Source organism: Ipomoea nil, unplaced genomic scaffold (genome assembly GCF_001879475.1).
Source record: "Ipomoea nil cultivar Tokyo-kokei standard unplaced genomic scaffold, Asagao_1.1 scaffold3321, whole genome shotgun sequence".
NCBI lineage: Eukaryota > Viridiplantae > Streptophyta > Magnoliopsida > Solanales > Convolvulaceae > Ipomoea > Ipomoea nil.
In genome coordinates this window covers 4,684,919-4,698,180 of record NW_017619749.1, presented here as the reverse complement: position 1 = coordinate 4,698,180, position 13,262 = coordinate 4,684,919, and the positions used below count along the sequence as shown (strand labels likewise).

The following is a 13,262-nucleotide window of genomic DNA, read 5'->3' as shown; positions in this document are numbered from 1 at the left end:
GATTGAATAATAATTAAACCCCTAGATCGAGTTAGGGTAGTGTCAAATGTGAAGCTAATGTACATGTAGTTCTTAACATTAATAACCACATAATGGGTTTTGGATTATTTATCTTCATTTTAATTTTTTTTTTTTTTTTTTTGCTAAACAATATGTGAATAGGGTTGTTTATGCTTTAGCTAGACATGTTTTTTTGGCTGATTGTATGGAATGATTCTCCATTTTCACTTTTTATTCTTTGATGTTCCTAGTATAGTTTGGATATAATTTAACAAAAGCCTTTATTTTCAAATAATAATAATAAGTTGAAAACTTTTTGAAATTTAAGATCAAAATTAGAAGTACAACTTTGAGTATGATGATATATTATTAGTAGGTAGGTAGGAATTAGGATGCTACAACAATTTCATTTGCATGGGAAGATCAAAAGAGATTATTGTAATTATGTAGCTTTTTATTTTTTACTTTTCTTTTCTGAACGGGCTTGAGGCCCACTTTTACAACATAAAACGGACCACCTTCCTAGCAATCGTTATACCCTACACCACGGCGCATATAGCACTATGCACCGCGCGCCTCCCAAAACGATGTCGTTTTGGGAGGCGCGGTAGGAAGTTGCTGGGATTATGTATATTTTTTCACAAAGTTATGTGTATTTGTTTATACAGTTATGTGTATTGGTTCATACATTTATGTACATTTTTTATACAATTATGTACATTCTTTTTATACAATTATGTACATCCGAATCAGAAAATTAGGTATAAAATTCTTTGTATTCTATTATACAATTCTGTACATTCGAAACGCGAATTTTTTTTTTTAAAGAGTTAACAATAGACACGCAAAAGGATCCAAAACGACGTCGTTTTGGACCAGGGCGCATAATGCATTGTGCGCCCTGGTGCACGGTATAATTTACCAAACGAACAGCCTATGCTAGAAACAATCGTTATACCGTGCAACAGGGCGCACAATGCATTGTGCGCCCTGACCAAAACGACGTTGTTTTTATTGTTTAGATTTTATGTGTATTATGTTAAGAGTTTATGTGTATTCTGTTATGAGTTTATGTGTGTTATGTATTATGTTAGATTATGTGTATTTTGTTATGAGGTTATGTGTACTCTTTTAATAGTTTATGTGTACTATGTTATGAGTTTATGTGTATTATGTATTATGTTAGCTTATGTGTATTCTGTTACGAGTTTATGTGTATTATGTTATGAGTTTATGTGTATTATGTATTATATGTTAGATTATGTGTATTATGTATTATGTTAGATTATGTGTATTCTGTTATGAGTTTATGTACATTCGAAACAGAATTTTTTTTTTTTTTTTTTTGAATTAAACAGTAGAAACGGGAAACATGATTTAAAAAAAAAAAAAAATATATGATCAAAACGACGTCGTTTTCACCATACCCATAGGGAGGCCGGGGAATTGCAAGACTATATATACTACAGTAATTTTCATTTCTGGTGTTTTGAGGCATTTATTCTTCTAATTCCCATCTGCTTATGTTTCTTTACTAGGGAATTGAAAATGAAGATTTATATTTTAATTATATTTCTAATAAGCGATTTGCCATATGCCCATATACTATATTATTGTGTAATATATTTTATAATGACACATGCATGTACAAAACTAGGTAGGAATTAAAGGACGGGTAAATTAAACAAACATAATATATCATTGATAAAATAATAATATTATCCAACACATGACACACATACATAACATTATAATAACAAATAACTCAAACTCCATTACATTTAACATGCTCGATCAGCTTATTAAGCTAAGGAATACATATATAACATTATTAGAATGATGCATATATATTTAAGACGTACTTATTATATATATATATATATATATATTTTGGAGAAATAAAATAGCTAACTAGCAGGTAGCTTAGCTTGTTGGTAGGTATTAGAATTAATTTAAGTATTGAATGGAAGAGGAATGGGTTGGAAAAAGAGTGAGATAATTCGTTGTTTAGTTATACCATCTGGACAGCCATGACCATCTCCATACTGGTAAAAGCATTGACCAATCCTGGCCACATTCATTGCCGTTGTGATAAAATCGTTGGAGAACTTCAACTGTGTGTCCATCAATATATCTTTGTTTATTTTCTTCCATGTTGCTTCGATCATCTCGCACATATATTTGCGTGCATCTTCTTCGCAACACCCTGTATCTTTCATGTAGCACTGGATTGATTTCGGAACATCACCTCTCGCCATTTCATCCTGCAATTATATTCAAATCCATCGATATATATATGATAGATTAACGACATGCGGGCATGCAAAATGTACGTAACAAACATGAGCGACGCGACCAACTTTAATTTAATTTAATATAATATATATATACCGCAGAGGTTCCCAAGTCATCAGTCAGGCGAAGGATGAGGCTGGGATGACGGGTAATAGCAGGGTATTGGAGAAGAAGTTGCAGATCTTCCATTTTAATGGTGTCCGACATGGAAACATAAGCTTGCATAATATTCAGTGGACCAGAAACTGACACAACCGCATTCTCCAGGTATTCGTGTAGGCTTGGTTTCTGCCCACTGTGGTACCATCTTGCTTCCACCAAGTATGATTTACACAGATTACCCCACTGCATGTTAATATTATATATATATTATATTCATTTCATTTCAACAAATTAATTCAAACTCCATCTTTATATTAGAACTAGATTCCGTACATGTTTTTGCACGTAGGGGAGGATGTTAACTCCTTTTTCTTGAAGAACCTCATACACCATTTCATTACCAGAGTTCAAGAGAGCAAGAAAGCAAATCTTAAGGTTAATGTTATCTGGAAGTTCCTCAATCGCATTGATATCCCACCTGAGAAAGAAATCCATGAAAGACTAAGAATTATGGGGTATATTGGATCAATCATGACTTTCATAGAGTTTTAAAGACTTTGATGAGCTTTAAAAGTTTGGAGGTATTCAATTCAAACTTTTAGGGACTCTTTAAAAGTCATGGGTATTCAATCAAGATTTTTAAAGTCCAGCGGTATTCGATTAAGACTTTATTTAAAAGTCATGCGTTATTCAAAAACTTTTGTAGACTTTTTAATTTTAGGACTTCTGTAGATTTTTCCTTCTCAAATATAAATAGTTAAAATACAACCATCAATCCCAAGATTTCAAAATTTTCTTTCTACCAACTTTATTTCTTCTCCCCTATTTAAACTTTATAAACCTATCTAAATTCAATAACATTATTTTTTTCTTCATTATCCTATATTTTCTTCATATCTAAACTCTACCAATTTTTTCTTTCCTAAACTTTACAATTTTCCTCTAGAAATTCGAAATAATATCATTTTTACTTCATTATTGCTTCCCGTGCAGTTGTGTGAATGATTAATATGCGTGAGTCTTGTACTTAATGTGTCTGAGATTTGTACTTACTGTGCGTGAGTGTGTAATGTTAATGTGCGTGAGTTAGTCTTGTGCCTAAGGTGCGTGAGTTTTGTGCTTAATGTGCGTGAGTGTGTACTTAATGTGAGTTGTTGTATGAGTTGTTGTTGAAACTTTAAAGTGCATGAGTTTTGTGCTTAATGTGCGTGAGTCTTGTGCTTAAGGTGCATGAGTTTTGTACTTAATGTGCGTGAGTTTGTACTTAATGTGAGTTGTTGTTAAAACTTAATTAAGTACATGTGTTTTTGTCCTAACATGCGTGGGTTTTGTACTTAAGGTGCGTGAGGGTCGTGTTTAATCTTGTATTTGTTCATATAAATTCATAAGTTCAAATTATTGAACATTTGGTTGTGCAACATATTTATGAAAATGTTGCAACAATATTAAGGAATTTATTAGAACAAAAGCATTTAACTTGTGGTGCACTGTCATTTAATAAATTCTTCAGTGATTAATAGAGTCTTTAGTTTCTTCAAAATTGATCCTGGATCATTTCGGTTGTAAGGCTCAAAACAATTTTGTGGGACATAAAAGTAGGACTCATTATGTTCAGTTCATTTAAAGTGAACATTGAAGTTATTTAGGAAGTTATGGTGTATGATTAAGATTCCAAATTTATGGACTTAGACCTTTGGCTTTTTGTCTAAGTTATTGGAATGCTTCTGTGACTTGACTATCTTTTGGCTATTTTTGATGAGTGGGAGTGACAGGCGTGTCAACTCTAAGCTCTTAGCTGTTAGAGATAGTACTTAAAGTTAACTTATAAAGAAGTCATAGAATATAGTTAGCATTATGCTAACATTAAGAGATCTCTACTTAAGGCATGCTTATAAAGTTTTAGAGATCATACAGTGTACTCTTTTGTACAATTTGGATGCGTTTTCTCCTTCAGTTGTGCACATAATGTATTTTGAGAAACATCCCTTAAGGTACCGAGAATAAACATAGGGTTTGTTCATTGAGGACCTAAGTTGGAGAATTAAAATGCATGTGACCATAATGGACACTACTCTGATTAAATAGAGGACATGTCACTATGATTCGTGTGTTTTGTTCTTTGATGAAGGTTGTGCTAGTACTTGCACCAAGTGGGAGAATGTAAGATTTTCCCTAATAATATATATTATACATTATATATTAGGGCCTTAATTAAGTGGTGCAAGTTGACTAGGCTTATTAAGTGGTCTGGTTGGACTAAATAACTAGTAGTTGTTAGTCAACCAAACTCTGTGCCTAATATAACCTGGATTGATGGGATACAAGATTATGGATTAGATAGCACATTCAGTTACGGTACTCAGACCGCTCAGTAGACACCAATACACCATCTAGGGTTCTGAGTCAGGTCTGAGGCAAAACATGGCTGACGGTCTACCGTTAAGAGGCAACACAACAGGAACATCAACTATGGCTGGAGATCTACACGGCTACGCTTCCGCTATCATACGAGGTTAGGTTTCTCGTATACTATGGTTCATATAGTTAGACTATTGTATATCTAACATTTGGTTTCAGAGCCTTTATAAATCTCTGTCTGGTTGATTGTTTTGTCTCAATCAACATTAATTCTTATATGTACATAAAGTTGGTACATATTTGTATGCTGGAATCTAAGTCCATTAAAATAAAAAATTAGTTGTAATTGAAATATGTTATTGCGTATGTATACATATGTATACTGTGTTGTGTACGTAATTCATTTTGAATCTTCAAGCATCATATATGTTTTTTTATTAATTATATATGAAATTATGAGCTTGTTTGCTGTGTTTTGGGAACCACCATGAGTTCCGTCGAGGTATTGTTGGACTTGAGAGCCAAGTAGCAGACGACGATCATGAACAATTCAGATGATCCAATTATGGATCTTGTTCTAAAAAAACTTCATTCTGCTGAAATTTTTCTTCTGCGCCTAGCCGCCTACTGCTTAATTTTAACCGGAGTATCACCGAATTTTGTGCTCGTTGATTCTCCGACGACCATCGTATGGCGGCGAACCTGGTGTCGCGACGAGGGGAGGTGGCAGAGGCGGGCTGTAATTTCAGCGTCTTCACTGCACTCTTTCCTCCTTCAGGCAGTGCCAGTTGTCGATGGAGATTGTTTCTTTCACCCTTCAGTAGCGCTGGGTTCTCTTGGCAGCTAGTATGAAGAAGATGATGATGTATAAATTTAGGCCGGGTCAGGCCCATTGGGGCCAGACCTGGTCCAATACTATTAAAAAACATTTTGGGCCTATTTGGTTTGTTATTTTGGGCTTGCTTTAGTTGATCCATCATCATATTTAGACTTCTTCTACCTTAATTGTTCAGTTTAATTCTTCCTTAATTAATTATTAAATTATTATTCAATTTGGAGCAAATATTAAGTTTTAATTTGCTATTTGAATTTTAATTTAATGTTAAGGTGCAAAATAAATTGCCTAGAGTGTTGCAATTTATTTAGTATATATGGGTTAATAATGTATTAATTTGCAAATCCTAGCATGCTACGTATATTTATTAAATAATTATTTTATTATTATAATTATACATTTATAAAAGCATGCATTAAGGTTGGATTTAGCAGATTATTAACTCATAAATTCATTATTAAAAATCATTCAATTTTGGATCCTTAAGTCAATTTTGGACATTATGATCTACTAAAGCAGCTTGTTTGGTTTCTCTTTAATTTGAGCACATTTTAGTTTTATGTGTCTCTAGGACTTTAGAACCTATTTTGAACAAGCTATTTGGGACCTATTTTGGGTCATTAAAGTATGGATCCTACCATTTTGATTGATATTTTAATAATAATTAGAGGTCCTTATAACATGTTTATTAAGTTTTAATTATTACTAACTACTATATTTTAGTATTCATCGTTGGTAATAATATTAAGTTTTGGGTCTACTTCAGTATTAGACCATTTTTCATCCATGTTATAATTCACTTAGGCCATTGAGGTTTATGAGCCTGATTTGAGTAATTAAGTGCTATAATTATTGTCTTGATCTATTTTGAGACATTAAGGATTAAGGATTTAATTGTTATTTTGGCCATTAAGAATTACAAACTATTATTTAAGTTGATTAATTTTTAATCTATCAGTAGTTTTCAGGGCCTTAATAATAATATTAAGTCTTTAATTTTATGGCAAAAGCAATATAGTTTATATTGTTAGTATAATGGTAAATTTGGTTATTACCTTAACTTCAGTCTCCCTAAGTATCATAATAGTCATGATTAATTATTATGTGGTAAATTGAGATTAGTATTTGGCATCCCTTAATTACAGTTTTGCCTTTATTGTAATTATTATTAATTAGCATTATTAATTACTGTTATTAAGTTTAGGGGCTAATCTCATTTTATTACTTTTCATAATAATTAGCATTTAATGGTAATCTGCTATATTTGGTACATTGGCATGATTACCACTTCATTTTACCTGACTATTAATGTTGGTAATTAAGTCCTACCAATAAATTTTTAAACGTACCATTGGACGCTGCATCGAGTTTATTGACACCGATAGTGAAGATTGGGAGAATTCTGGAGTCTTTTCTTCTCTTGTGGATCGTCATCGTTGTTAGCGCAATGGGCAGATGCGGTTTGCATCATTAAGGTTAGTCATTAATTATCTTTTATGGTTGTTATTGATAATTAGTGCTACAGTTACAGTTAACCGCTAATTTGGACTAGTCACATATTTTATCTTTAGAAAATGAAAACATTAAAAGTGCATTACCATACTTTAGTTTGTCATTACTAATGTTAATAGTGATTATAATGTTACTTATTGCTATTAATAATTAATTAATGATAACATTAATATTGTTATGGTATTCAGTTATGCACCTTGAACTGTTTCCAAATAAATTTATGTGACAATACTCCAGTTCAGAAAATAACTTTCTGGACATTAATATTTTTTGGACTTTAAATTTTATTAAGTTTTCAAAATTTTATCCGAAAACGTTTATAAATGTTAGCGGTTTTAACCATTGTTTTTCCATATTTAGTCTCCTACCCAATGTGGTAATATTATTATGACAATTTTTTGCTATTCTGATTGTTTGCAATTTTGCCATTAATAATAATAATATTATTAATTGGGTTATGGAGAGTGATTTTGAATCAATTTAGTAATTTTGGAAAAATATATTTTCTAGGCAATTGACTTTTGCCATTAATTCCATAATTCATTTAGTTCTTGGAATTATGATTTTAGTTTTGATTGTCCATGTTTGGTTAAGTATGAATAAATGAATATTTTGTTTATATTCATATTCTTTAGTTGGTTCATACTTTCTGGATTGTTTTATGCATTCGATCACATTAAGTGCATAATATTAAGTTTAATTATGCAATTAGGGTTTGTGAGATTTTGCTTTACAAATGATAGCATATCCTTTTGGTTTGATATTGTTTGAAATTGTAAATTCAGTTATTCTCATGAATTTGATCTTTATGCATTAAAACATTTTCCCATGGGCTTACAGTTTAAAAAAAAATTTTAAAGTATATATTCAATACATTATTATTCAAAATGTTGGGTCTCTTTTGGTCTGGACTCATCGGTGTTTGAATATTAAGTTTATACTTTAAAATCTCATATTGTAAATTGCTTTAAGTTATGCAATTTCTTTGGAGTATATGAGTTTAATGTTTAATTTTATGCATATTTGTCCTAAGCATAATATTATGTTTTAAATTATGCAATTTTATTATGCCTTTAGCAATGCATACTTAGATGGAATTATATTAGTTCCTATTTAAGTTGGACTTATGCATAAACTTTAGTTGCGGTAGTGCCTGAATTTAAGCACGTTTAGTCCGCTAATTTAGTTCACCATTTAAGCTTTAATCATAGGTGAACCATACAGTTTTTGGTGTATACCATACAGTTTACAGGTTTATACCCCAAACAGTTATACATTCAGTATATATGAATCGGGGAGACATACTAGTTTTAATGGCCATGAGTTAAAGACTTCTTGAGCCACTAGTCTCCTTAAATTGATACTCTATTTAAGGAATTGGTTTTCAGTGAGACTTAGTCTCTAACCGCCTTTCCTTGGAGTATATTTAGATTTTCCCATCACAATCTGGTATAATCTGTTTGTCAAAATTGTAAGTATTTCTTGCCAATGTGATTTGATTTCGGTTCATTAAAGAATAGCCAAAGCATCTTTAATTTACTGAAGTCTCTTAAGTTTTCAATCTTGGTTAATTAAGGAAATGCTACAGCGTATTCAGCTACCTAAGATTATTAAGTTTTAATCACATAAAGTTTAGGCAAGAATTTGATAATTGTCTAGTGATCTTATAATTTTAATTTGGTTTTGGAGTAGCCACAGCATCCTTAATCTGTTAAAATTATATATTAAGCGGTTTATTTTGATCACATAAAGTTTTGGACATATCATTTGTGATTAATTGTATGTAATATGATGAAACTTAGCCCACAGGCAATTTCGTTATATTTGTATTATTAATCAGGATGAAATACTGGACTACGGTCATAATTTAGCCCACAGGCAATTATGTATCGGAATGTAGTTCAGTAGTTTTATCAGTGACGATAGAAATAAATCAATTTATTTGATAACTTCCAATTCTATCATGGAGTTTAATTTTATGATGTAAACTTTATATCATATTTCTTAATTTGCCCACAGGGATTAAGAAAAGGAACATGATCTCTTAAGTTTTTTATCATAATGATAGCAATGAATCTTATTGACTAAAACTTTAGCCTACAGGCAAGTTTTATGTCATTTGATTCTTCAACTCATTTGATAATAGTTTCATCATAAATAAAATTTTTCAGTTGGATCTAATTGAGTAAAACTTTAGCCCACAGGCAAGTTTTATGTCACTAGATTCTTCTGGCTCTTTAGTAATTGTGAAAAATATTATAAGGGTTTAATTGGATTTAATAGAATTAAAACTTTAGCCCAAAGGCAAGTTTTATGTCAATAAATCCCACCACCCATTAGATGATAATTTTATACAATTTCTTAGAGTTATAAATTCAGTTCAATTATAATTCTAAGTTTCATGGTTTGCATTGGCAAAACATGTATTCAGTCACTTCCCAAAATTTAGCAACTTTTATTAATTAATCCACGAATCTTACTCGGTTTTTCGGACTAACTGTAGTAAGTTACGTGATTTGACATACATCTTTTGGATTCCATTAATAATAAAATGTATCTTTTGAGCCAAATTCTAACTTGGTTTTGAAAGATGTATTTTGTTTTTTTTTTAGTATGTCCAACTATGGTGGGGAAATATATCTTCATTAGTTAGTTGGACTTTAATTGGAACCAAAAATTGATTATTTAGTATGTCCAACTAATGGTGGGGAATTATGTCTTCATTTGTTAGTTGGTCAATAAATCAATTATGAGTATGTATGTTATTAAGTTCATTTTATTAATTTCGCTGAAGAATGTTTTAATCAGTGGGAGTGATCATTTAGAAAAAGATCATTAAGATACTCCACTAAAATTTATGGATTTAATTGGCTTCATACATCCTAAATTTGATTGTATGTCAAACAATAAGTCCAAAATATTCCACAAGTATTAATCTTGTATTTGTTCATATAAATTCATAAGTTCAAATTATTGAACATTTGGTTGTGCAACATATTTATGAAAATGTTGCAACAATATTAAGGAATTTATTAGAACAAAAGCATTTAACTTGTGGTGCACTGTCATTTAATAAATTCTTCAGTGATTAATAGAGTCTTTAGTTTCTTCAAAATTGATCCTGGATCATTTCGGTTGTAAGGCTCAAAACAATTTTGTGGGACATAAAAGTAGGACTCATTATGTTCAGTTCATTTAAAGTGAACATTGAAGTTATTTAGGAAGTTATGGTGTATGATTAAGATTCCAAATTTATGGACTTAGACCTTTGGCTTTTTGTCTAAGTTATTGGAATGCTTCTGTGACTTGACTATCTTTTGGCTATTTTTGATGAGTGGGAGTGACAGGCGTGTCAACTCTAAGCTCTTAGCTGTTAGAGATAGTACTTAAAGTTAACTTATAAAGAAGTCATAGAATATAGTTAGCATTATGCTAACATTAAGAGATCTCTACTTAAGGCATGCTTATAAAGTTTTAGAGATCATACAGTGTACTCTTTTGTACAATTTGGATGCGTTTTCTCCTTCAGTTGTGCACATAATGTATTTTGAGAAACATCCCTTAAGGTACCGAGAATAAACATAGGGTTTGTTCATTGAGGACCTAAGTTGGAGAATTAAAATGCATGTGACCATAATGGACACTACTCTGATTAAATAGAGGACATGTCACTATGATTCGTGTGTTTTGTTCTTTGATGAAGGTTGTGCTAGTACTTGCACCAAGTGGGAGAATGTAAGATTTTCCCTAATAATATATATTATACATTATATATTAGGGCCTTAATTAAGTGGTGCAAGTTGACTAGGCTTATTAAGTGGTCTGGTTGGACTTAATAACTAGTAGTTGTTAGTCAACCAAACTCTGTGCCTAATATAACCTGGATTGATGGGATACAGGATTATGGATTAGATAGCACATTCAGTTACGGTACTCAGACCGCTCAGTAGACACCAATACACCATCTAGGGTTCTGAGTCAGGTCTGAGGCAAAACATGGCTGACGGTCTACCGTTAAGAGGCAACACAACAGGAACATCAACTATGGCAACACAACAGGAACATCAACTATGGCTGGAGATCTACACGGCTACGCTTCCGCTATCATACGAGGTTAGGTTTCTCGTATACTATGGTTCATATAGTTAGACTATTGTATATCTAACATAATATACTTCCAACCGCACAACCACACGTGAAGTCTTAAATGCACCCGATTACTTCCCTATATATATATATATATATATATATATATATATATATATATATAATAATAATAATAATAAACTTACCGGTGGATTGCATCAGTCAAGATTTCCACTTCAGCTAAGGTAGCATATGCATCATATACATCATCGGTAACAGTAATTAGCTCAGCAGCCTTGGTTGTGACCTTTCTCAAATATGCAAACTGAGGTTCATAAGATAAACCAACAGCCCATAGAAAGGCTTCCGCAAATCTACTCCTTGCGAAACCCAACTTTTCTGCTAGATTTATATTTTCATGCCATCTGCGCATATATATATATAAATATTTACGTTCGATCGTTACCAGTAAGTACTACATATGTACCAAAAATTAAAGTTACATATATATATATATACCTTGAAAGTTGTTTGAGTTCATCTAAATGAAGGGCTTGGACGATGTTGAAATCCAGTTTAGCAAGCTGAAGAACGATAGAGTTGTTGTTCTCTGTTTTCTCATATACGTCTATGAACCATCTTGACTCCAGTCTTTGCATCCTCCAATGAAATGGCATCTCCAGAGCATGGCTAATCTGCTCGCCCAGCTTTTCATCTATTAGTTCTTGTTGGCGGAGAGCTTGTTTGAGGTGATGAATGCTAAAGTCTTTGGCCTTTTCCAAAACATCTTCATCTTCCATGCTAAGGTACGAGGCTTCGTACAAACTTAACACTCCTTTAATATCCCCACAAAGCTTCACATCAAAACTTCCTTCCTCAGTCATGAAACTCTTGAAGATTTCTGCAACAAAACGCCGCAACATACAATTAAATTACTCATTTTTCTTGGTTTGTTTAACTCTTGGTGCGCTATTACCTTGGGCAATTTGGAAGCCTTCTTGTCTCAACAACCGAAACAGTAAAGCTGTTTCGTACAAACTACTGCCATTGTTTTGGTGCTTATCAATATGTACGTGCATGCTTGCCAGGATGTTGTTTATTTCATGAGTAAAATGACGCGAAAGGCCAAGTCTTTGAAGGGCATCAATAAGCTCCAGTTGCTCCAATGGCTTCGTCCCACTACTTTCCAACATTGCCCTCACACTTTCCTTCAGCTTTGCAGCTTGCTCCATGTATTTTTGGTCCTATATATATGAATTTTAATTTGTCTTTCCATTTAATTAATATATATAATTTCAAATATAAGTAATGAACTAAAAATTACACACACACACACATATATATATATATATATATATATATATATATATATATATATATGTTGATGCTTTAATTTACTCACCCGATAGACACTAGTTTGTGATTGTATAAATTCATCGGTCCAGACCTTAGGAGCATAGTTTCCAGATCTCCTTTCACTTTCAGCCATTTGATGAGACATAATATATGTTATATGGTATGTGGAAGCTAAGATGAGAGAGAGTTAAGTAGCAGTAGGTTTCTCTTCAACTTCACTTGAATTGGTGAGTATGTAGTAGCTGGGCGCAGGAAGGGTATTTATATAGAAAGGAAATTTTCTGTTTGGCTCGATCTTGTAGTTTAATTAATTTCCTAAAATAAGACTTGGATCCATTACTATTGCCACAAATTACACACAATATTGTCACTGTGCCCACTTTTATAATGTGGTGCATGTATGTCTTCATCATAATATAAATTGCAATTCTTTGGGAGTCTTCTTACTTTTCACATTCAATCATATCCTTAGCCGCCAATGACGCTGTATATATGCCCATATCCAGTACTGGATGGGATATCTATTATCAAATACGGAGTATCTAATTCTAAACTAAATCTAATAATAATATATTTAAGCCTATAACGGGAACTAAAAGATCTCCATCCAATTATTTGATGAAATGAATGATTCAAATTATTTTGATTTTAATATTTATTTTATTTTAATTTTCTATTTTACACTATATTATATTATTTTCTTCCCTTAAATACATAT

General features: G+C 31.9%; 1 protein-coding gene across 1 annotated transcript; it reads right to left on the bottom strand.

Annotated features, from left to right (window-relative positions):
• Positions 1-1,952: 1,952 nt before the first annotated feature.
• Positions 1,953-12,420, bottom strand: LOC109169825 ((-)-alpha-terpineol synthase-like). The gene is made up of 6 exons (XM_019318715.1): positions 12,165-12,420; positions 11,708-12,089; positions 11,395-11,613; positions 2,731-2,875; positions 2,392-2,640; positions 1,953-2,264 (listed from the first exon to the last, which is right to left on the bottom strand). The coding sequence occupies exons 1-6, from the start codon at positions 12,418-12,420 to the stop codon at positions 1,953-1,955; spliced, it is 1,563 nt and encodes a 520-aa protein (XP_019174260.1).
• Between the last annotated feature and the right edge of the window lie 842 nt (positions 12,421-13,262).